The sequence below is a fragment of the Suncus etruscus genome, chromosome 11 (assembly GCF_024139225.1).
Source record: "Suncus etruscus isolate mSunEtr1 chromosome 11, mSunEtr1.pri.cur, whole genome shotgun sequence".
Classification (NCBI taxonomy): domain Eukaryota; kingdom Metazoa; phylum Chordata; class Mammalia; order Eulipotyphla; family Soricidae; genus Suncus; species Suncus etruscus.
The window spans coordinates 8,103,209-8,128,208 of record NC_064858.1 but is presented as its reverse complement, the minus strand read 5'-3'; the positions used below and the strand labels follow the sequence as shown (position 1 = coordinate 8,128,208).

Here is a 25,000-nt window from a genome sequence, read left to right as displayed (position 1 = left end):
CAACATGTCATGTACAGGGTAGCTTTGGACACTAGGGTATCATTGTGTACCAAGGGACTTTGGGCACGGAGGTGTTGCTGTGTACCACCAGGTTTTGACTTGGGGGCTTTGAACATGGATGTGACCCCAAAACAAACTTGGGATTCAAATCCAAGTCAGGTTACAATTTCATGCTGTACAGAAGTACTTAAGCACTATGGTTCAGGTCAAGGCCCAGCTCAACTGAGTGGTACCTGAGTGAGGCCCCAGACAGATGTTTTGGAAGCGGCTCCTGTCCACCATCTCCCTCCTCCATTAGAATATAACTTCCAGTTCCTTCTACTGGTGCAGACCCACCTGATAATGTAGCATGAAAGTCTCCATCTGAACACCCATGAACTTGGCTTTCACTTCAAAGTCTCCAACCTCTTCAGTTGGATTGATTTCAAAGATAACATTCTTAAACCTGTTGAAACACAACATTGAAAGGTTGTGATTTTGAGGCTCCCATATAAAAATAAGGGAAGAGATGGGCCGGAGAGATAGCATGGATGTAGGGTGTTTGCCTTGCATACAGAAGAATGGTGGTTCGAATCCCAGCATCCCATATGGTCCCCCGAGCCTGCCAAAAGCAATTTCTTCTTTTTTTTAGAGACAGGGTCTCGCTATGTTGCCCAGGCTGGAGTGCAGTGGTTATTCACAGGCGTGATCCCACTACTGATCGGCACGGGAGCTTTGACCTGCTCCGTTTCTGACCTGGGCCAGTTTGTCCCTCCTTAGGCAACTTGGTGGTCCCCCACTTTCAGGGGGTCACCATATTGATGCCAAACTTAATGCGGACACCTGATCGGCAGCCCAGAACTCCAGAACTCAAGCGATCTTCTGGCCTCAGCCTCCCGAGTAGCTGGGACTACAGGCAAGTGCCACCATGCCCGGCCAAGAGATATTTCTGAGTGTAGAGCCAGGAGGAACCCCTGAATGCTGCTGGGTGTGACCCCAAAACAAAACGAAAACAAAAAATGAGGGAAGAGGATGAACAGCCTCTGAGTGAAAAAGGGCAAAATCATAGGCTTCTAAGGTACCTCTCCTGGGCACCTGCATCCTGAGAGATGCTGTGATGATCCAGGAAAGACTACAGAGACATTTCTTGGGAGTCAAGGGGGCTGGAGAGATAGCACAGTGTTAAGGCGTTTGCCTTGCACACAGTCAATCCAGGATGGGTGGTGGTTCGAATCCCGGCATCCCATATGGTCCCCTGTGCCTGCCAGGAGCAATTTCTGAGTGCAGAGCCAGGAATAACCCCTGAGCACCATCAGGTGTGACCCAAAAACAAAAAAAAAAGGGTGGTGGTGGTGGTGGGAGGAGTCAAAGGAAACAGGACTAGAGGAAAGAGAGGAAAAGAGATGCTTGAGGTTTAGGAGATGTGAGTAAGAAAAGTCATCAGGGGGCCGGGCGGTGGCGCTAAAGGTAAGGTGCCTGCCTTGCCTGCGCTAGCCTCGGACGGACCACGGTTCGATCCCCCGGCGTCCCATATGGTCCCCCAAGCCAGGAGCGACTTCTGAGCGCATAGCCAGGAGTAACCCCTGAGCGTCACCGGGTGTGGCCCAAAAAAAACAAAAAAAAAAACAAAACAAAAAAAAAAAGAAAAGTCATCAGGGAAGAACTGAGAAAAGAGAATCTCCGGAAGGGCAGGTGTCAGATCTCTCTCTATTAATGACAGTGTCACAGGCACCACTTTCCCCCCAATATGCCCGAAAAGCTATGGTGCTTTATATATATATATATATAAATATATATATATATATTATATATAGGAATATATTGTGGAAATGGTCAAAATAAATCACCCCCAATTTCTAGAACTGTGAAGGAATATCAATTACGAGAACTAAGAGCCAAAATCAGGGAGAATGGTGCAAAACCACGCCTTGAAACGAATGCGCTAATCTCCCCAGGAGCCCTCCCCTCCCAAGGTGCGCTCTCAAGAAACTCTCCTCTGGGTCTGGGGTGGCAACAGAGATTAAGGCACTGCCTTCAGCAGGCTGTGCAGCCCTAACAATGGTTCAAATCCTGGCACTGCAAATGGTCTCCCAAACACCATAAAAAGTCAATTCCTCTTTTTGTCATTCTTACTTATTCTTGGTTGGGGCTTCCTGCTTTAAAATGACTTCCTGCTCCAAAGAGGAAAATGAAGCGCCTGAGAGATAACTCAGCAGGCTCTGCATGCCAGCGGAAGGGGTCCAGCCCCAGCACCAAGTAGTTCCCCACGCTCTGCAGGATATGGCCCCAAACCGGACTAAAATAAAGAGGAAAATGCAGGTGGGGCCCATACAAGCAGTATGGCACGTCTTTAAACAAACGCTCCATAAATAAGAGAACTTCCTTCTAGGCAGAAATGCTAAGTCTGAGTATTAGAGCTAGTCTGCACAGAGACAGACACACAAAACAAAAAACAAACAAACAAACAAACAAAAACCATCCAATCCAGCTAAGAGATAAAGAGTATTAAGATAAAGCCACAGTAAAAGCAGGAATTAAGAAAAATCAATCTGTAAGACAGAGTCCATGAATAAGACCAACTGAACACTCACTGATTTGTTTGAAGATCCTCAATTTCCAGAAGAACTCCTTTTTCATGGAGTCTCGCTGCTGTATACTTCAGAGAAATCTTCTTGCTTTTCTTCCCTTTCATTTCCCTTGGCTTCTTAGAGACCCTGTAAAAGTCAAATTGTTACTTTCTGCAGCAGCCAATTCCAAGTCATTGTTGGTCATTCAAAGCTAGGAAGTCAGAAAACAATCTTCTCAGTGCACAAACACAGTGACCTATTGATTCTGAAATGTCCAAGCCAAGTTAGGTTTCGCCTGACTGCAATCTCCTGTAAACAGAGAACATCCTTAGTGGCTTCTGTCTTTCAGTGCTCTTGGAGGACACTCCAGGAATCCAACAGTGTCCAAGTCCCGCTGCCCCACTCAGAACCTTGGTGTGAGAACGTCTAGTGCCAGTTCAGGGACTCACTCTACATCCCTTGGTTGTTCAGGAAAACACATAAATGAGAACTTTATAAAAGCATGTAAGTGGGGGCCGGAGAGACAACACAAGGTAGGGAGTTTGCCTTGCACGTAGCTGACCCGGGACGGACAGTGGTTCAAATCCCGGCACCCCATATGGTCCCTCGAGTCAGCCAGGAGCAATTTCTGAGCGCAAAGCCAGAAGTAATCCCTGAACGCCGCTGGGTGTGACTCAAACCCCCTCTCCCCCCCCCCCCAAAAAAAGAAAAGAGCATGTAAGTGAGGTTACAATGGCAGCAGGAAAGGAGCAAATGAGAGACCAAGCTTAGGGGATTCCTAAGATCATCAGGGCAGGCAGCAGTGAGAAAAAAGAAACAAGGGCAGAGAAGTGAGGACCTGGAGCCTGAGTCCCCAGGGAGGCTCCCAGAAACTAGAGCAGATCAACTGATCGGAGCGTGAAAGGGAAGAACGAATCTCTGTAAGACATCCACCAAAATCACAGCCATCAAAACTTCTACCAGAAATTCAACTTCCAGAAGTTTCTTTTCAAAAATGCTGAACTCTCGGTGCTCAGGGGTCATGCCTGCCTGTGCTTTGGGTACCACGAGTGGTAATGGGGACTGATCCAAGGTTCTTGCCACCTATACTATATCTTTCAACCCCCAAGATCTCTGTCTCAGTGTTGTGCATGAAGTAAGGCCAGAGACACCCAGGGAAAGAGTTCGTTTCAGCCTGGGGAATGGCAAGTACAAGATGTTCTAGAAATATCTTGTGTGTGAAAGTGAGGCCATGCCCCAAAGAAGTAGGAGGCAGCTGCGCAGCTAAGCGAGGCTGGGTGGGACTGAAAAGTCCCCCTTCACAGCTGTTCCCCCTCCAGGAAGTGGAGTGATGGGTGGGGCTACTGCAGTGTAAAGGGAAAAGCAGGTAAATCTAGGTGAAGGGTGTAGGGTGTTTGCTGAATGTCTCATCAGATGAAGACACTCCATGTTGGGAACCAGAACCCACACTACTACTCCTCTGGGCTCTGTCTCCCTCATCTAACATGACATGAGAAGGGTTTGTGCCAAGCACCCAGACAGCTAAGTGATATTGTCCTCATCCACCGGGACGAGATCTTGCCCCAAATGGTGTGGAGAAAGGTCGGGGAGTCCAAATGCCTACACTCATTCCTCAAGTGATTGAGGTTCATCCAGGCCCCTGGATGAAAATCCTTAAAGATTCTTCCACTTGTAGGACCAAGAACAGAGTTCGAGCAAAGGCTAACTAGCAACAAGAATCCTTCACATCCAGTATCAAAGAAAAACGAGCTCAGGCGAAGGAATCGAAGCAAGTGCAGCCCAATGCAGGCCAGTAGTGGCGCTAGGAGAGCCCGCCCAGGTGCAGGCTCTGAGGGCAGCACTCACTTGCCCTTGCTGGCTAAGTTGTCCAGGCAGGTCTTGATGTAGCTCTTGTAGTAATCCACCTGCTCGCCATAGAAGGTGGCCTTGGAGTTGAGGGCGGAGTAGGTCTGCTGCAGTTTCACCAGCTCCGCCTTCCTCCTCTGCCGGTATCTGCGCTGGTTCCGAATGTCCTGAGGCACAAAGGTTCAAGTGAAAACAATTAAGACAGACATCATGTGCCTCTGGAATCATGACGCTAAACCCAGCAGAGCCTAACTCTGCCCTGCATGGTCACACATTCTCAATAGACAGCAATTTATGGTAAAAAATTAACTAAGGAAGATCCCATTACTTTTTCCTCACATTTGTATTTTCTGCAGGCAGGAAAATGTATTCATTACAGACTTCTTAAAGTGCATTCTTAAAAATGCACTTGCAAAGTTAGCCTCAGTCCCTTCAGTAGGGGCCAGGGAGATGGCTCCATGGCACAATGCATGTCTCACACATGTAAGTGAGCACTGTAAATCAAAAAAATAAAACAAAACCAAAGGCAACAACCAACACACACACACACACACACACACACACACACACACACACACACACTCTGAACAAGCAAGCAAACCAAACCTCTGAAGTATATTGTCAGGTGAAGGAGCAAAGATGATTTCCCAGTGGCAAAGCCCCAGGTTTTTTGGCATGCACAGCATGTTTCTTGTGCACAAGCCCCTGCCTCAGCTTAAATGTGAGAAGATTAAAGGGTCAGTCAGGGATGTGACCATCAACCTGATGCATGTCCAGTGCAGGGAAATCATGGCATAGATCAAAAGCAAGCTAGGGAGGAGGTTCACAACTCACAGCTGTACGAGAGCACAGAGCTGTGGGAGGCCCAGCGTCTATCCCAGGGAATGCTGGCATGAACTTAGGAGTCACCCCCTCAAGTTAGGAGCCACCTCCAACTACAGTCAGGAGCAGCACCTGGCAGAGTCAGGTGTGGCCCCAAAACCAAAGCCTGTGTGTGCTGGAGACAGCCCAATGGCCTGGAGTCCACGACCTGCATGCAGGGCTGGGTTTGAGCCCAGATCACTTGCCTGGAGGAAAAATAAGTCCACAGGCATATTGGCCACAAAGAGACCAAAGGAACAGGAAGTTCTGGTTAGGGTCACTATCTAGTCTGGACTGCAGAAGAGGTAGCCAGCATGGGGGAGGACTGAGACTGGAGCCAGGACCAGCTCCCAGGGGAAGCTTTTCAATGGGCCCTGCAGGCAAAGCTGGTCCCTGAGGCCTCAACCCTGTGCCCCCAAGGCAGTCAGTACCCGGGCAATGTCATTGATCAGTTCCTGGTATTTATTCTTTGGGTCGACAGTGCCGAGCTCAGCGAGCTTCTTCAGGCCAGCCTGGATCTTCTCCTTCTTCTCCTGAAGGCTGAGGTTGCTGTCTTCCTTCACAGATTTGGACTTCTTCATCTTGTCGGGAGTCTTGGCATCACGGATAGCACGCCTCTGCATTGCCCGCTGGTGCTCGACTTCCTAGAGAGGGGCAAAGGCCCTGCAGTCATGCTGACAGTCCCACCTGCCCCCCGAGAAGCGATTCCCCCCTCGCTTCACTCCAGAGACAGAGTGAGGTGAAGAAGATCATCAGCACACAGGCAGATCTATCTCGACTATCATCTTGCCTGGCTTCTCTGCATTTTTTTTCTTGCCCTAAGCAAGGGTTTGGCCCTTGAAGCGACCCAGGTTATTTCTTGTGCCTTGCCGGACCAGACCTCGAACTGTTTGTTTGTATTGGGATGTTTACATTCAGAGTCCAGAGTTGAAATTTCTCCCAAACCAGAACAATTCCCTTTTCTCCTCATATCAAAATCAGTTTTCAACACGTATGCCAAGTAAGTTTTGGTATTAGACAGAACCAGATCTTAGTCCGAGACTGCAGAATCAAGTGAGTTAACCTTGACAGATCTGTGTTTCCTCATGGGGAAAATGGGGACAGCATGGGGTGGAGTCTCACAAAGAATGGTTCATAAAGTCCCTTTGCCCTGAATTCACAGCTCCTCTCAATCAACCAAGCTACAACTTTGGGTTCTGCCCCTCGGTGCCTTCATACACATCCACTCAGCAATGACACTGAAAGCTGGCCAGGTGTGGAGATAGCTCGGGGTCCTCTTGACCCGTCAAGGCTTCCCAGAGATACCAGCTTATGGAGGATGGGTGGCCGGTGGCCCCCTGATGCTTCCGAAGTCCTCCTACCTTCACCTCCTTTACACATTGGGTCACCTCGCCAACCTGCCATTAACAAAGATGGTTCCAGGCACCAAACTGGCCAGCCAACAAGTGACTAGATCTCTTCTCTAATCTCCCAGACATGAACCAGGAGTCGAACACCAGCTGACTTGCCACCCCATTGTCATGCTACCCCCAGGAGATGGGGCTGGCATGCTGCCACAGCCTGGGAGTTTGCTCTCTGCACTCCTTCCTACTACTCACACCTTAACTCTCACCTGCAGGAAGGCAGGACACCCAGCTGCCCCTGGCTCCCTCCTCTGGCTCATTTCTGAGCCTCCCAGCATGCCCAGCTCCCTCCAAGGCACTGGCCCATCCCAGCCCCACCTCCTCAGTCTGGCTAAAAGCCTCGTGCTTTGCTCTTCTCCAGCCTCCTTCCTGAATTGCCAGCTTTTTGGTTTTTTTTTTATAGCCAAGATCACAGTGAATTCCCCACCATTTGCTAATCATTTCAGGTACAGAGCCAAGCTGTGTCTCCCAACCTGAGAGTGAGTGTCCATCCTTACCATCCTTCTACCTCCCAAAGTACTTTGCAACAGCCTAACTAAATAAGTGTTAGTCGAGTTCCGTGGGTTAAACGGACACACCGCATACTCAGCATCTGAGCTGCCTGGGACACTGTGCCCGTGCTGGCTGGGCTGGACGGGGCCTGGCCACCAGCAGCCTCAAGCGTGGCCCCAGGCAGCCTCACTACCTGCTCATTGGTGGCTGCTGTTTCCAGGATTTCTGTCAGGGTCTCTCCTGGTTGGAAGCGGATAACGTCCACAATCAAGCGCTTTGTGCTGAAAGGAGAGGGGGACATTTAGTGTCACCAGGTGTTGCTTGTGATGACCCTTTCCCATGTCCCGCCTGCTCACACAGGCTTTCAAGATTCCAGGTTCACTTATGTAGCCACAAACTGCCTAAGCCAGTGGAAAGGTCAGGATTCCCAAGGGAGAGGTTTCATTAGTACATGGCGGGAGCAGATCCAGTGATATATGACCAGATGTAAAGGCACAGATGGGGCCAAGGATGTGCTTAACAATGCCTCAAATGTGTGAGGTCTTGGTTTCGACCTCTGACACAAGGAAAAATGAAAAGCTAAGAAGATCATTTGGAGTAGAAACAAGGAAATCTGTTGCTTGGACACTTCACTCTTCCTGCTCCGATACTCACTTCAGCAGGATGGTCCGAGCGTCCATTTCTGCATTCTCATCCCCAGGCACATCAAACTTGTTGGTTAGTGTAAGAGACACTTCTGTCTTGGCCAGCACCTCCTTACTTGGGTCATTTAAGTTGCCAACACTTTCTCCTGTGGTTTAGGGGGGTAGTCAGTCCCGTACACGGAAGGTTTCATAACACAAGTCAAAGATACTCTAAGACTATCTGTGAATGAGTCAACAGTGTTAAGGATTCCTTCCAATGAGAAAGTACAAGCAAAGAATCCAAGTTAAATCAATGACACAAATATCTGGCAAACCAGCTCCATAATAGACTATTAAATGGTCTCTCTCAAGTTCTTTTTTTATTGGTTTTTGGGCCATACCTGCGGGTGCTCAGGGGTCACTCCTGGCTCTGCAATCAGAAATTACTCCTGCTAGTTTCAGGGGACAATATAGGATGCTGGGAATTGAAGTAGGGTCAGCCACTCAGAGGCAAATGCCCTCCCTAGCGTGTTCTGGCTCTGACCCCTGTGAATCTAAGCTCTAGTTATAGGATGAGCATGCATGTATGCAGAACAGCCTCTTCCACTGATTTCAGCATCAGAGGCAGTTTACTTCTTCGTCAGGAGTGGCATGTCCCTGGCTCAGCTGGGGGTCAAGACTTTACCTATCAGAGACTCGATGGTGGGCACCTCGCCCAGGTCGTCCAGCAGCTCGTGGATTGGATCGTTGTGCTCCGGAGCAATCGCATCCTGGTGATCTAACAGGAGCTGTGCCAACACCCCAAGGTCAATCCCATTGCTCCGTCCGGCCCATCACCCACCCCAGCCTGCCTGGGTCATTCGAGGTGCTGGGCTGCAGATTGTTTCATAAAGTTCTGCAGCAGAGATAGTGAAGAATAATAAACAATAATAGCAAGAGGAGTGAGCAGATAGATGTGGCATGAGTGAGATCAAAGGGAAGCGAGGCATGTGACTTCCAGAGAGCAGCAAGGACATAAAGTGATCAAAGCAAGCTGCATACCGTGTGGGTGTTAATGATCTCCCCGATGGAGATATAGATGACTGGCTTGGTGAGCGTCACCAGATCTGAGTATTCATCCACATTAAATTTATCCTGAAGCTCAGGGACATCACAAGCAGACTGGAAAAATCGTCTGAAAATAAGCAGAAGGCCCAGCACGTGACTTGCATGTGAAAGGACAGAGGGAATGTCGCACGAACTGGACTTAATGCTGAGGATATGGGTATGTGTGATGAGGATGAGGATGTGTGACTTTGTCTAATCTCCATCATTTACCCAGAATATCATCTGGCTTAAAAATACCCATGCTAAAAAAAACAAACAAACAAAAAAAAAACCCACCTATGCTATTAGAATCTTCATCTCTAGTGCCCTGAATGCACAATGGAAGGATAATCCTGAAATATTAAAAGTTCTCTCCAGTGTATCTCCAACTACGAACAAACAAGTGTCGAATGTCCAACCCGGGCCTTTACCTAAATTCGCCTTTTTCTCAGGCAAACATTCCCAGAACTGAAGATGTCCCCTACCCTTCTCTTGGAGCTGCCCTAGACAGAAACGTGTGTGCAGAACTATCCCAACACCGTGGCCCTGCCCCTTACCTGAATTTCTGGTAGGACTGGGAGAGATACTCATTAATGATGCTTAAATGGGCGTTATCTCCCAGGAACATCTTATTGGAAGCTGCGTGCTGGAGCATCTTGGCAATGGAGCCCAGGTTCCGGCGCTGGTCCGTGGTGAGTTGGCCTCCTGCTGACAGGTCGATGATGTCAAATGCATCAGGAGCCACAATGGCTGGATTCATGTACCGATAGTAAAGCAGGTTCCCGATAATCTGGGGACACACGAGACAGGATGGCGGCTGTCAGAAACTACCCCCCCAGATGTCCTTATGAGCAAAGGAGATCAGAAAAGTAGTCCTGTGAGGTAACAATAAATGCCACATAGGAGCCTTCATGCAAGCACACTTTTTTAAAGCCAGAAGCTAAAATAAACTAAATTAAGCTAAACTTCCATCCCTGTGGATGGATGCAGAAAACAAGAGGACAAAAAGAGCTGAAAACCATGGAAATGAGAGAGCAGAGTCAGGGGTCCAAGCAGCAGGTATAAAGTCTGTGGCGAGGAGCTGGGAGCAGCTCTGGATCGCATCGTGGCAGCAAAGAACGGCCCTTGTTGCTGCATAGACCTCGCGCTCTCACGTAGGTGGACTTGCTAACCAATATTAAAGAACTCTGAAGTCTTTAGAGGTGGCCAGGGAGCACAGTGCCATCTGCCCCACCCCCATGGTCCTCATGCCACACACGTCAAAGGCAGACATGTTCATGCCTGTGGGGTTCAAGTCACTCCACCAAATGACAGTCACGACATTCCGAGGGTTTCATTACAAAAAGAGAAATGCATTCACCTGAACAGAAACTCTATAATCGAGGCCTCACTGTAGGAAAGCACAGAACTAGGAGAGAAGAAACAAAGTGTTCAGATTAAAGAAAAAAAAAAAAAAAACAGGAGGAAGAAGAGGAGGAGGAGGAGCACAGTGAGTGCAGTAAGGAAGAGTCAGTGAGTCCGCAGAAGCAAGCACTGCTACCATTCACCAGGACACCAGCAGAGGGAGTAGTTTTCAGTGAAAAGAGGCCCACGAGAAGCATTGCAGGATGGAAAAGATTCGTCTTCTCCGCCTGTGATGCTGATGCCAGTCACAGCACAGTGAACTTCAGAGGCAACAGAAAAGCCTTCTCTGATTAGCCACGCTCTCCTCTGGAAGCTCACTATCAGTGCTAGGGGTGGCTTGAGTCACAGGATGGCAGGGAGGGCGCCTGCCTTGAGCCAGATTCAATCCCCAATACCCTGGGCCCGGAGAGATAGCACAGTGGCGTTTGCCTTGCAAGCAGCCGATCCAGGACCTAAAGTGGTTGGTTCGAATCCCGGTGTCCCATATGGTCCCCCGTGCCTGCCAGGAGCTATTTCTGAGCAGACAGCCAGGAGTATCCCCTGAGCACCGCCGGGTGTGACCCCCCCCCCCCCAAAAAAAAATCTCCAATACCCTGTAAGGTCTCCTGATTAATTCCAGGTTTAATTCTTGAGTAGAGCCAAGGACAAGCCTTGAGCACTGCAAGCTGGGGCCCATAAACCCAAAACCTACTCCCCCCCCCCCCAAAAATAAACCTTGTGCTAAAACCTGGGGGTCTATGGGTGGGACTTGTTTACTTGTTTTTCCTTTCCTCATCTGGGGGCTCTGGGGAGAGCCCTACATGGGCACTGGTTTTCAGTCTTACCTTCAGCAGCTCGTCCTCACCAGCATCAGGGAACTTCTCGTGCAATGAGTCCTTGAGTACTTTGGCGATGAAGCGCATCCCGTAACTGTGGGCAGAGAGGGTGGACAGCAGAGTGAGACTGGTAGGGACAGACAGGAGGAGGAGTGGGATGGGATTTTCTCCAGTTGAGGCACTCACGGGATTTTGTCCACAGAGCTGACGATGGCTGACAGGAACTTGTCAGTCACGGCCCTCATGTTCCGGATGGAGCTGTCTAGCCGGCTTTTCACTTCTTCGTGAGCCAGTGCCTGCTCGGGGGTCACGTCATAGGGCAGTTTGCTGGGAAAGCAGAAAGTTCCCCCCAATTGTATTAGATGGACAGCTGGGGCTGCCGGAGGTAAAACCATCTTCCCTCATCACAACAAAAACCAGATATTCGACTCATATACATGGGAGTGCGCATGTGTGTTTGTGTGTGTATGAGTACATAAGGGAAAGGCACTTGCACATCGTCAGGCCAGGTTTGATCCACCGCACCCGATAGGGTCCTCCAAGTACCAGAGACTCTGTGTGTGTGTGTGTGTGTGTGTGTGTGTGTGTGTGTGTGAGAGAGAGAGAGAGAGAGAGAGAGAGAGAGAGAGAGAGAGAGAGAGAGAGAGAGAGAGAGAGAGAGAGAGAGAGAGCGCAGAGGGAGGGCACTTGCCTTGCACGTGGTCAACCCAGGTATGATCCCCAGGATCCCACAGGGTCCCCTGAGCACTAGGGATAAGGCTCATACTCATGGGACTGGTATGTATATGTGTGTGTGCGTCTGTGTGTACGCGTGCATGCTTATGTATGTGTGTATGTGAGAGCACAGAGAGAAGGCCACTTGCCTTGCACATGGTCAACCTAAGTTCGATCCCCAGCATCCCACAGTGCCTCCCAAGCACCACTAGGAGTAATTCCTGAGTGCAGAGCTAGGAGTAAGCCCTGAGCACTGCTGGGTGTGGCCCCACAACAAAACAAACAAAAAACAAAGGAGGGAGTCAATGAGAGGCAACAAGAGGAGGAGGCAGGAACAAGGGTAGAGAGTCAACGGTTTGGGGGGACATCATCAACGGTGCTCAGTGTCCCTTGGGGACTGCTGAGAGGTTCATACTGGATGGGAAGCCAAAGGTGACAGGATCAAAGACAGAGAAGTACGAGATCCTTGTCTCTTAAACTGGACCTCAACCCCAAGTGGGGTGGGGTGATTAAATGTGGGAGTAGCGTGATAAGAAGAACCTTAGAAACTGTTCTAAAATAAATACTTTATGAATAACAGTAAAGTTTTCCTTGGATGCCTAACTTACCATTTGTTTATAATGTTTTTAGCTTTTAAGGTCATACCTAGTAATGCTAAGGGTTACTCCTGGCTCTCTGTTTATAAATTACTCCCTGTGAGTTCAGGAGTAATTTATGGGATGCCAGAGGTTGAACCCAAGTCTGTTGTATGCAAGGCAACTTCTCTTTCCCTGTACTATCTCTCTCACCATCCTTGGATTCCTATTTTACATCCCTACATAGAGGATCATGTACTAGTTATCAGGTACAAAGGGCAGTGAGGTTGGGAAGCCATGTGCTTAGACAGGGCTCCATGGGGAAGCAGAGGGACAGAGAGCTGAAGGCAGAGCATACTCTGGGGGCACTCAGTCCTGCTCCCCGAATCCCACACTTGGCACCACACCCATGCTGCCAGTGAGAGAATCTGGTACTCAAGCACAGAGCTGACCTGGAATTTCCTTCAAGATGCCTATGAAGTGAGCCCCGCTCTCAGCTTCACATGGTTCCTCCCCTTCTTCCCTCCATCCACACTTGCAGACTCCTCAGGTCCTTCTACTTGGAGCACCTGCAAGGCTGCCCACTGAACCTTAGCAGGGCAACAGGACCCTCTCCCTGCTCGAAGGTGCACCCTCTAGAATTCTTTATTCCAGCTCTTATTCATCACTATGTCTGCCTCGTGACTGTGGAACGTATGCCTGGCACATAGTAAGAACTCAATAGATATTTGCTAAAATAATGAGTCTATTCCCATGTCAACTAATTTAAAGGCTTCTAAGGAAAAGCAGAACAATTACTAGTTTACAAATCAAAGGTTCACGGGTAAGTAAGAGAATAAGGAAGGCAACAGAGCAGTCGTTACCTGGCCTCTCCGGTCTGTGACTCCATCTGGTTGACCCATGACTTGTAAATGTCCACAGGGTCAGTCTTGATGTTGAGAGACTTGTCATCCATAATCTCTTTGACAACAGGGGCCAAGATCTGTCTCAAGGCATTCTGGCCCCGGGCACCACGGTTAAAGCTCACAACCATCTTAATCACCGTTGGGTTCCCCGTCACGATCTCTTGAATCTGATCTACTTTTGACCTGTAAAACATCACACACACGCTAAAGGCTGAATCTGTGTGCTTAGAGGGCCTGTCCACTCAGAAGCAGAAGCTATTTCCCGGACTACCACAGGCTCAACAATGGAGCACAACAAGGCTCCCATCTGCATAGAAGCAGGAATGGGAGAAGGGAACTGCCCTCTCTGGACACGTCTCCAGGCAGACTCCAGCACTGTGCTGACTCTGGCCTGGCTGTCCCCTGAGAGAGGGGACCTCGTCCACCCCTCTAGAACTGCTCTCACTTGATTTCCTCCTGCAGCGCCGTCTTGAACAGCCGAAGCAAAAGGTACTCCTCCCGCTGGTTGGACGCATAATTGTAGAGCGTGAAGATGACAGAGTCCATGAATTTGGTGGACTTATTCTGGGGCATCTGAAAGATCAGCTTGGCCAGGTATGTGGGGTTGGTCTAAAACAAAAGCAAAGGGTGAATAATTTCCAGATCTAGAAAGGCAAGAAAAACATTCATTCTCCATCGGTGTTTAAGAGGAGACGGAGTCCTCCTCCATGGATGAAGTGGTAATACTTGCAGAGAGATCTAGGGATGATTATTCTTTGGTCTGAAAGAGTCAACTAGCTCAATCCTATAAACCAGTTCCAGGAGCCACTCACCTGCAATAAATAAAACAGGTGCTGATAAGCTTCAAGTTTCTCTCTCTTTTCCTTGCTGAGGGCCTTGAGCCCGCCCTTCTGCTTATTCAGCATCATCATATCAGACAACTGCTCCTTATTTTTCTTGGTGAGCTTCTTACTGTGGGACACCACATCCTGTAGACAAAACCAAACATAAATCAGAAGATCTGGAAATGTCCTTCAGCCTCTGTAAGCCTGTGTTAAAGACTACCACCCTGGCAAATGCCAACATTAGTCACTACCCCAAGACCCATTTTAAGCTCACATTAAGTCCAGCCAACTGCCATGCTAGAACCCAAACTGGGCTAGAATACAGCTCGAGAAGAGCAGACCTTTACAAGAATGTAGTCCAGAGTCTGATTCTCAAAACGAACAACAACAACAACAACAAAAATAGCACAGCGGCGTTTGCCTTGCAAGCAGCCGATCCAGAACCAAAGGTGGTTGGTTCGAATCCCGGTGTCCCATATGGTCCCCCGTGCCTGCCGGGAGCTATTTCTGAGCAGACAGCCAGGAGTAACCCCTGAGCACCGCCAGGTGTGGCCAAAAAAAAAAAATGTTTGCTAGGTGAGAAAATCAGAAAGGTACCTCATCCTCCAATATTCACTAAAAATATACCATCCAAAACAATTGAGGGTGGTGAAATGATGAGCTATTTTAATTTTCTTTTGGTTTTTGGGTCACACCAGCAGTGCTCAGGGGTTACTCCTGGCTCCATGCTCAGAAAATCGCCCCTGGCAGGCACGGGGGACCATACGGGATGCCGGGATTGGAACCACCATCCTTCTGCATGAAAGGCAAACGCTTTACCTCCATGCTATCTCTCCAGCCCCTATTTTAATTTTCTTTTCACTAATCAAATATTGTCTAGGACAAATCATGGTTCGATCCTCCAGCATCCCATATGGTCCCCTGAGCCAGGAGCAATTTCTGAGCGCATAGTCAGGAGTAACCGCTGAGCATCACCGGCTGTGGCCCAAAAAGCAAAACAAACAAACAAACAAACAAACAAATATTGTCTATATAATGGTTCCACTCCTTATTAAAAAAATTTTTTTTATTTTGGTCACACCCAGCAGTGCTCAGGGGTTACTCCTGGCTCTACGCTCAGAAATCACTCCTCACAGGCTCGGGCAACCATATGGGATGCCAAGATTCGAATCACCATCCTTCTGCATGCAAAGCAAATGCCCTACCTCCATGTTATCTCTCTGGGTCCTCCTTATTAAAATCTTGTTGTTGCCTTTTTGTTTTGTTTTGGGGCCACACCCAGCATCAGTGCTCAGGGGTTATTCTGCGGTCAGAAATTGCTCCTTGCTGGCTAGGGGAACCATATGGGATGCCGGGGATCGAACCTAAGTCTGTCCTGTGTAGTCTGCATGCAAGGCAAATGACCTGCCGCTGTGCTATCTCTCCAGCCTTCCTTAATAACTTTTTTTTTTTGTATTTGAGTCACACCTGGCAGTGCTCAGGGGTTATTCCTGGCTCTATGCTCAAAAATCGCTCCTGGCAGGCTCAGGGACCATATGGGATGCCAGGATTCGAACTACTGACCTTTTGTATGCAAGGCAAACACCTTACCTCCATGCTATCTCTCCAGCCCCCTTAATAAACTTTTTTTTTTTTTTTTTTGGTTTTTGGTTACTCCTTGCAGGCTTGGGGGACCATATGGAATGCCAGGATTTGAACAACTGTCCTTCTGCATACAAGGCAAACACCCTGCCTCCATGCTATCTCTCCAGCCCCCCTTAATAAACTCTTAATCATGTATGGCTTCAGCCAAGAAGAAAGCCCGCTCTATGCTCCCCCGCTAGAAGGGGAGGCCGAGTTCTCGAGTTCCCTCCTACCTGCAGTGTGATTTTGTTCTTCACCAACAGTCCAATTTTGATGTCCATGAGGTTGAGGTCATTCTCCAGCTGCTGGTTGGAGCGGATAAGGGTGATGACCTCCTCCCGCAACCTCATGAGGTCAAGCTCCTCCTGAAAATCCTGGTCGCTCTGGTCGAGCAGGTGCACAAACTTTCGGACCACAATCATAGGCGGGTCCTCAGCATTGACTGACAGAGAGAAAGTGCGGCTCAGAAAAAGAAGGCCCTCACGGGGGAGATTCTGGGCTGCAGGAAGTTGGTTCACACGGGATATATTTGCTTATTGGCTACTGGAGCACCAGCGCTCCTCAGGGTCTACTCCCAGCTGGGAGCTGGGGTGGCTCCTGGCAGTCTAGATGGGACCATGCAGTGCCAGGGGTGGAACCTAGGTTCCTTGCACACCAAGCCTGTGTCCCAGTGCATGTGCCATTTTTCAGGCTAATAACACGTTTCCTTTTGAAAAGTGCTGAGACAAGCCCTAGGCACAGCCATAGTTATGCTGTCACCATTATGGAAACAGGGCACACAACAGGGTCCTGGAACAGAGTAGGAGGGGAACCCTCAGATCAGGGACAGCATCCTGCCCTCAACTTCCCTGTTCCTCCCATTACTCACTGAGAGTCTTGTAGTCATCACGAGCTTTGTTTGCTCGAATGAAGGCCTGGATTTTGACGATGTCATTTATCTGATGAATGAAGAATGACCCATGTACATTTGTCTGCTAAAAATAGCACAACCTCCCCACCCCCCAATAGCTCCCATCTTGTATGGGGTCCCAAGGCCACGTACGTGATCTCGGAAGTACTGCAGCCGGTCCCTATAGCGTTTCCGAGCTTGGTGCATCCTTGCGAAGGACTGCAGCTGTGGGAAAGGAGCCCAGTAGTGAGAGAGGGTCCACAGCGGGTCCTCAGGCTGCCACCGCCCCGGGGCTCAGCTCCCTGGTACCTTTATCACTTCATCTCTGTGGGCATGCAGGTAAGCCAGTCGGTCCTGGTACGCCTTCTTTTGCTTGTAGCCTCGCCACTGTGACTGAAACCACCAAACAGCACAGGCAGCGTGTCATGTCCCAAGCACCAAAGAAAGGGAGAAGCCAACTCTTGAAATATTATCCAAGCACCACACAAGCTGGAGCTGGGGAGGGTCTGGGGGGTGCCTCCCAGGAGGAGGAGGCTGTCGGCAGACCCAGATGGGAGCACCACAGTCGGCCTCAAAGTGCAACCACACAGGAGCTCTTCTGGCTCCTTACGAAAGGTCCAGCATGGAAGATGAGAGTGAATACAGCAAGTCTCCAATAATACTACATTTCAATGCGCTTTGTATAGACCTGAGGAAACAGCAGTCCTGCCCATGCGCAGGAAGCCCCACTTTCACCATGTGTTCCCTAAAGTCATGGTGCTGCTGAGTTTGAACTCTCTTGGCAACCCAGTTAGCAGAGAAGCAAGCTCAGGTAGTGCACCAGCAGCAGGGAAGCCCTGATCTACCTCTCAGTCCTTTCTTGGGCATGTCCCAAGGTTCAGAGCTGAGAGGAACCATCCCGAAAAGGGGACAGAGAAAATATAGTTAGCAGAAGAAGCCAAAGGTCAGAAGCCAAAGAAGACGCAGGAGCAGTCAGTGGTGAGAGCAGATGATTTATTGTCCCAGGCTAGATGCCACTGGCTGCATGGAGAGGCTCTGAAATACCTGGATGCAGGTGATGGCAGGAATTTGTCGCTTCAGGAAATTCATCCGGGAACGGAACTCCTGTCGGACGAGGTAGCCCCGGCAGCATGCCTGCAGCTTGGTGATCAAGCCCTCATTGGCCAGCCAAAGTTGTTCCCGGTTATACGCAGCTGTTACCCCAGAGATGGAACTCTGCAGAGGCATTGGGTGGTCACGTCAGAAGACTTCACGGGTGGGGGTAGAGAGATAGCACTGCGATGGGGCGTTTGCCTTGCATAAGGCAGACCCAAGACAGACCCGGGTTCAATTCCTGGCATCCCATATGGTCCCCTAAGCCTGCCAGGAGTGATTTCTGAGCGCAGAGCCAGGAGTAACCCCTGGGCACTGTTGGATGCGGTCCAAAAAAACAACAAAAAAAGAAAACTTCATGGGGACATAGGAGGGCAAAGGTTACAGAGAGCATGGAGGGCACTGGCCTCACAGGTGGTAAACCATGGTTCAATCTCCAACACCCCAGTGGTCTCCTGAGAAATGTCAGGAGTTATTCCTGAGTGTAGAGCCAGGAGAAAGAGCTATTTAACGCTGAATATGGCCCAAAAACAAAACTTAAAGACATGCAAAGGCTAGATTGTGCACCATCCACTGCACCCCACAGGGCCTGCTGTTTCCCAGGCCCACACACATTCTTTGGCCATGTGAGCGGGAAGGGAAACTTCACACCACTTTCGAAGGCCCAGGGTTTTCCCACATCCAGAGGACAGAAATGTCCTCAACCAGAATGACAGTCTTGCTCATGTGCTGTCACTCAACCCATTCACCAGCACAACACTGACTGTACCAGGTAACCTGGGGTTACTGGGGACAGGACTGTGACATATGCCACTACTAAAATGCTATGGGGAGGAATCTCTTGGCCAGACTGCAAATGGACCAGAAAAGTAGTTTGAACTCCACCATGGGCCCTGGATGACTGGAGTGAAAGTATAAACAGGGACAAAGTCAAGGGGCTTCCTTCCCAAAAAGCTCCTAACTGACTGGTAGGCACAAGGAGTGGCCCTTGGAGGATGAATTGGACGCTGGCCTCGGAGGGAATACCTGGCCTGGTGTAGGAGCAAGCAGCAGTGAAGTCAGCAAATCTGGCAGGGCACTATGTCAACCTGAATTAACTCTACAGCTGAAAAATCCTCTTGAAAAAAATTTTCTCTAAGGGGCCAGAGTAATAGCACAGTGGTAGGGCATTTACCTTGCAAACAGCCAACCCAGGACAAATGGTGTTTTGAATCCTGGCATCCCATATGGTCCCTAAGTCTACCAGGAGTAATTTCTGAGCACAGAGCCAGGAGTAACCCTTGAGCGCCACCAGGTGTGACCAAAAAAACAAACAACAACAACAACAACAACAACAACAACAGGTCCAGAGAGATAGCACAGCGGTAGGGCGTTTGCCTTGCAAGCGGCCAACCCAGGGCCAACGGTGGTTCAAATCCCTCATCCCATATGGTTCCCCATGCCTGCCGGGAGCGATTTCTGAGCAGAGAGCCAGAAGTAACACCTGTGCTGCCGGATATGATCCAAAAGCCAAAAACAAAACAAAAACAATAACAACAACAAAAATTCTCTCCAATTCCATGACAGAGCCTAAGTCTAGTCTGTGGATTTAGGTCACACATCTGGTGCTAATATCAGCTTGGGAACACTCCTCTCCAGCTCTAGACAATAAGGAAGGAAAGAGAGAGGAAAGAAAAGGAGAGGAACGCATGAGTAACCTACCTGGATCTCCTCCCGAGAGAGCTGCTTGGAATTCTGTACAAAGTCTGGGGGCTCGTCCCATCCTCCTGCCTTGCTCTCCAGGTTGTGGTAATAGTAATATCCACCTTTCACCCAGTGCTTCACCCACTTGCTGTTATTGTCACCTAGAAAATACAGAAAAGACAGAATGAGTCATCTATGTGGCTCCTGCTGAGGGATCTGCTGCCTGGGTTCAAAAGGCCATGAAGGCAGCAAACACCCATTCCTTGGATGCAGGTTAGCAAAGAGCACCCCCAGTTCCTCTTAAATCCTGATTTTGTAAAGTTGCCTTCCGCTTGTCCTTCTATGTTATAGAAAGCAAATCCTCATGCAGTTCAGGCAAAGATCCTTGGCTGTGTTCCTAGCAGAGGACTGTTTAAATCCTTGTGTGTGAGACTATCTGGACGGAAGATCTGTGGCCAGGGCGAGGGCTCAACAGGCTGCAGTGGGGGCCTCAGTTTGACCCCTGGCACCATCACATGACTACAAAAGTAAAATTGTTCTCTCATCCCCATCCAAAAAAGACCTGCAAATGACTGCCCAAGTTCCCTCCAACCCCCCTTTCTGCAGACAACAGACAAAGCATCTCCTGTTCAGCTGAGGAGGGGCCTAGGAAAAGCCCCTCAGGTTTGGGGGGCACTTCTAGAAGCAGATCTTCTCAAGGCTTTAAAATAAGCCTCACTCCCAAGTCTCACACAGAACACCAATTTGCCCCTATGGCTAGACTCCCTCTCCCCTGTACTCTATTCTCCTCTCCTCAGTCCTCCAGGGCACTACTCACCTGCTGCCAGTTTTTTCCTCTTGGCTTCAGCAAGGTCAGCCTGATAGGTTCCGCCACACTCAGGGATGACTCCATACAAGCCCACATCGGGGGACCGAAGGGCACTCAGGGTCCTGCCCACATCGCCACTGTCCACTGCCTCGTTGATGGCGAAGATTCCTAAAGCGACTGCCGGGGAAGAAGATGTTGGTGGGCCAGTTAGGGACATGCCTCCTATATGCCTCCTTCCTGCTGATGAACTCTCATCCAACCAGTCCCCAATTCCTCTATTTGGGTGAGTAGGATAGAGAGAGAAGGCCCAGGCCACCCTACTGAAGGAGAGAACCACTGGGACTTACACTTTTGGGCTTCCTGCGTGTCTTTGTTGGACTGATGGATTCCGCCCTGGATCTCATCCAGCCACAGCACAGCCGACTCATCCTGGGTCTCCTACACCAATGACAATGGCATATGGTCAGAGTCCGGAAACAGGGGCGCACATGAGGAGTCACGTGGCCAGCACCATGGAAGGAGGAAAGAGGTGGAAAGTTATGAGAGAAACCTCAAGCTGAGGTCAGAACCTCTGGAGACCCGAACCTTGAGCATGGGGGCACACAAAACTTTCCAAGAGATGCCTCCATGCCAGAACTTTCATGGAAGCTAATATTCTCTCCAGCTGCTGCCTTTCAGACACCAGAGGGACTTGGCAGATTTGAGCAAGCAGAAGCCTCAGCAAACATGAAGAAAGATCATCCAGTCATATGAAATGATCTGGTCTTTGGAAAGAAAAGGAAATGGAAAAACCCTACAGACACCATCCCAACACATCGGAGCTGCTATCCAAGAGGCCTGGAGCAGGAGAGGCAGGAAGAAAATTGGAAGATAATCTGAATAGAACCAAAATGAAAAACAGGAAATTTCACATTCTATAAACAACAACAACAACAACAACAACAACAACAACAACTGTCAAAAATGCAGAGCTGTACCGGCTCTAAAGAATTTTACAAAATTTTCATGAGTAATACCATGTGACAAACTCTCCTAAAACATAGGAAAGAAATGCTTATTTTGAGACTAATATTACTCTGATCCCTAAACCAGATCCACCCACAACACCAGGAGAGGAAAAAAAAACAGAGACCAGGTTTAAATTCAGACATTTTGCTCACTAAAATTGGAAGCCAGAGAATTATTTTTAAAATCAGTCCCAAGATGGTTCAAAGGAACTTAAGAGTTGAGTCGAGGACTAAGAAAGGACCATCAGGGCCCGGAGAGATAGCACAGCAGCATTTGCCTTGCAAGCAGCCGATCCAGGACCAAAGGTGGTTGGTTCGAATCCCGGTGTCCCATATGGTCCCCCGTGCCTGCCAGGAGCTATTTCTGAGCAGACAGCCAGGAGTAACCCCTGAGCATAGCCGGGTGTGGCCCGAAAAGCAAAAAAAAAAAAAGAAAGAAAGGACCATCCCACTTCTGTTTCATTTACCCAGCTGGACAGCTCCCAGCAAAATTTCCTCTCATCCCCCCATTCCTCCACCCCAGATGAACTGAGACCTCGTCTACAGTGAAAGGAAATGCTTCTGACTGGACTCACGTCATCTACAGCTCCACTCCCCTGACCCAAGCACAGAGCAGCTCACTGCTAAAAACTTCCACAACCAATGCTTGGGTAACAGTCATTTTTCTGTCATTCCTATTTTGATAGAGCATTTACTGTCAAGAGATGTAAAGACACCCAAAAAGGGGCCGGGCGGTGGCGCTAGAGGTAAGGTGCCTGCCTTGCCTGTGCTAGCCTTGGACGGACTGCGGTTCGATCCCCCTGCATCCCATATGGTCCCCCAAGCCAGGAACAACTTCTGAGCACATAGCCAGGAGTAACCCCTGAGCGTCACCAGGTGTGGCCCAAAAACAAAAACAAAAACGAAACAAAAAGACACCCAATAAAAGTCACTAGGTGAATCACGACAGATGTCCATTCTCTCCCTCAGCAGAAAGGCTGTTGCATTGAGGTCACCCACCTGGGCTTTCTCCCTCTTGGCCCTTATCAGCGTGTCCTGGTAATGCTGGGCTACCTCCATGAGGACTCCCTCGAGCTTGGCTGCCGGAATCTGCAGTGCCTGCAGTGTCTTCTGGGCGTCCCCTTCGTCCAGTGCTTCATTAATCAGGCCAATGGCCAAAATCCCTAAAAATGAGAGGCAAAGAATGTTTTACAGAGTAAGAAAGCAAATGTTTCCAGACATTGCACGGGCGCCTGTGAGTTACCACAAGTCACAACAGTGTGTGAGCAATGGTTTGAGCCCAGAGCACTAGTAGCACTGCAAGTTCTCTCCAGGTGGGGCAGCAGTACTTTGCATGCAGGAGCTTTGCACACAGGAGCCATGGGTCTTGATCTGTTCACCGAACTGTGCTGAGTACTGCCAGGGGAGCCTCAAAGTTTCAATTCTCAATCCAGTATTTGTTTTACATCAAGTGCACTCCTTGGTATCCATATTCCTGTTGAAAATGCAGGTCCTCTTTTTTTTTTTTTTTGGTCACACCCGGCAGCGCTCAGGGGTTACTCCTGGCTCTACGCTCAGAAATTGCTCCTGGCAGGCTCAGGGAACCATATGGGATGCTGGGGTTTGAACCACTGTCCTTCTGTATGCAAGGCAAACACCCTACCTCCATGCTGTATCTCCGGCCCCAAATTCTCTCATGTTTAATTCCTCTCTTTTAATAATAATTTTGATGAAACTGACTCTATAGTATAGCTTTCAGGTATATCCCAGAGTGTGATGAAAAACATGCACGATACACAAAAGTTTAGAGGTAGAGAATTCTTTAAAATTCACCTAATTCAGTACTTGACAGTTAAGGAGTTGAGGCTTGGATGTCTGTTCCAGGATCCCAGACAAACAAGCAGTGGACAAAGAATCCCAGCCGAGAACCTCCCCACTGCGAGGCAAGGCCCTTTTGCTACATCAACGAAACATGCCCCCACTGTACTACCCTTCTGCGCTACCCTTGTAAAGGCTGTTGGTAAGGACTGAGGTGTACCCCGCTGAGTAGAAATAGCGCCAATATAAAAGCACTGGCTAGGGCCCAGAGAGATAGCACAGCGGCATTTGCCTTGCAAGCAGCCGATCCAGGACCAAAGGTGGTTGATTCGAATCCTGGTGTCCCATATAGTCCCCTGTGCCTGCCAGGAGCTGTTTCTGAGCAGACAGCCAGGAGTAACCCCTGAGCATCGCCGGGTGTGGCCCAAAAACCAAAAAAAAAAAGCACTGGCTAGTCTGTTCCTGCTTGAGAGAAGGAGCTTCTTCCTAGACCTTATAAATTTCCCATGTTTCAAGACGGCTGTGATTCCTGGGATCATCCCAGAGGCCCCCAGGTAGTTTTAGGCAGGGCTGGCACTGGATGTGAGAAAAGATTGGGGTTTTGAGCACATGCCCAGCTTCCCTATTTCTAGGGAGGGGTGGAAATGGAATTCAGTCCCATAAAGAGAGTTCAGAGTTCAGGGTGTGTGTAATAGACACAGGCGACAGCTGGGAACAGCCCTAAGGAAACAGGAGCAGTAGGGACACTCACTGGTCCTGACTCCAGTGAAGCGAGACTCACAATTCAGAGATTTAGCCAGTCACTGAACCAGAGAGAGCAGGGGAGCCCCAGTGTGGACCCAGTTGTCAGGAAGTGGGTCACCTGGGGATTCTGACGCCTTTGGGGAACTAAGAGGAGTGGAATGAGGCCACTGACAGGGCTAAGCCCAAACAGTCTGGTCAGAACCTCTAGTTCCTATACTGTGTGTTCAATCCATCCCCAGCAGTGCTTAGGAGGTGCCCAGTACAGCGTTCAGGGCCCCACATGGTGGCCGGTCGAACCCAGGGCCCTCTACGCAGGTCATGAGTTCTAGCCCTTTGGGCCCCACCCAACCAGCTGCCTAGTTGTTTTGAAAATAGTACTCAACCATGTTTTTAGATTTCATATTTGTGGGGAAGTCTCAATGTTGTCCCCCAATCATCCCTCCCAGGAGTATCTCCATGGTGAGGTGCTCCACAGAGTGTGACTGGCCAGGCCTGGGGAAGGGTGACCACTCACTCTCATGCTCCTCCTGCACCACGAGGTTCACCTGGTCCACACAGGCTTGGATGTCGTTCCATGTAATAAATTCGTTATTTTCAGCATGTGCTTGAGCTTTCAGTCTTATCAGCTCGTCGAGATACCTGTCCCGGGCCCCCCAAAAAGATAACACTTTTATCTTTTCAGAATAACAGGAATAACAGGAATGAGGAGACTTGGGAGCAAAGTGTCCACGAACAAGAAAGCTATGGAGCACCACCAAAAAGGCACATACTAAGTCCCCTGAAGCCAAGTAAACAAATGCCAGGATGTGCCTCAGTGGTACCAGTTTGCCACATGGCTTCCCCTTGATGTAAGACTGATTCTCTAGTCAGAGGCAGCAGCTGACTTCTGAGCACAGAGCCAGGAGTAACCTCTAGTGCCACCGGTGTGACCCAAAAGCAAAACAAACAAAAAGACACCCGAGGGACACACAGCAATCCTAATTAGAGCATATCATTATAAAGGAACTCCTCTGTTCTGGAACAGTGGAGAAGTTTGATAAGAGACTGGGTCTGAGGGACATTCAAGAAGTGTTACTGCTTGTGTTCAGACAGAAGCTAGAGTAGTTACTTCACAAGTATCCTCAATGTTTTAATTTTTTAATTCTTTCATTTTGGGCTACACCCAGTGGTGCTTGGGGCATACACTCAGCTCTGAGCTCAGAAATCATTCCTGATGGGTTTGGGGACCAAATAAGGTGCTGGGAATTGAACCGGGGTCAGCCAC

The 25,000-nt window shown here is 49.3% G+C and overlaps 1 protein-coding gene across 1 annotated transcript in view; it reads right to left on the bottom strand.

Annotated features, from left to right (window-relative positions):
- IQGAP1 (IQ motif containing GTPase activating protein 1) overlaps window positions 1-25,000 on the bottom strand; it is an 82,625-nt gene that overhangs the window by 2,192 nt on the left and 55,433 nt on the right. The window contains exons 14-37 of the mRNA XM_049783284.1: window positions 24,251-24,375; window positions 22,195-22,358; window positions 20,536-20,626; window positions 20,198-20,365; window positions 19,399-19,541; window positions 17,650-17,820; window positions 16,915-16,998; window positions 16,759-16,830; window positions 16,585-16,654; window positions 15,950-16,158; window positions 14,082-14,237; window positions 13,715-13,878; window positions 13,228-13,452; window positions 11,262-11,402; window positions 11,085-11,169; window positions 9,414-9,646; window positions 8,812-8,944; window positions 8,456-8,558; window positions 7,802-7,937; window positions 7,341-7,428; window positions 5,684-5,896; window positions 4,392-4,558; window positions 2,571-2,693; window positions 337-445 (exon numbers count right to left, since the gene is read on the bottom strand). Of these exons, the coding sequence (XP_049639241.1) occupies window positions 337-445; window positions 2,571-2,693; window positions 4,392-4,558; window positions 5,684-5,896; window positions 7,341-7,428; window positions 7,802-7,937; window positions 8,456-8,558; window positions 8,812-8,944; window positions 9,414-9,646; window positions 11,085-11,169; window positions 11,262-11,402; window positions 13,228-13,452; window positions 13,715-13,878; window positions 14,082-14,237; window positions 15,950-16,158; window positions 16,585-16,654; window positions 16,759-16,830; window positions 16,915-16,998; window positions 17,650-17,820; window positions 19,399-19,541; window positions 20,198-20,365; window positions 20,536-20,626; window positions 22,195-22,358; window positions 24,251-24,375 (3,373 nt within the window). The remainder of the gene's footprint in view (window positions 1-336; window positions 446-2,570; window positions 2,694-4,391; window positions 4,559-5,683; window positions 5,897-7,340; window positions 7,429-7,801; window positions 7,938-8,455; window positions 8,559-8,811; window positions 8,945-9,413; window positions 9,647-11,084; window positions 11,170-11,261; window positions 11,403-13,227; window positions 13,453-13,714; window positions 13,879-14,081; window positions 14,238-15,949; window positions 16,159-16,584; window positions 16,655-16,758; window positions 16,831-16,914; window positions 16,999-17,649; window positions 17,821-19,398; window positions 19,542-20,197; window positions 20,366-20,535; window positions 20,627-22,194; window positions 22,359-24,250; window positions 24,376-25,000) is intronic.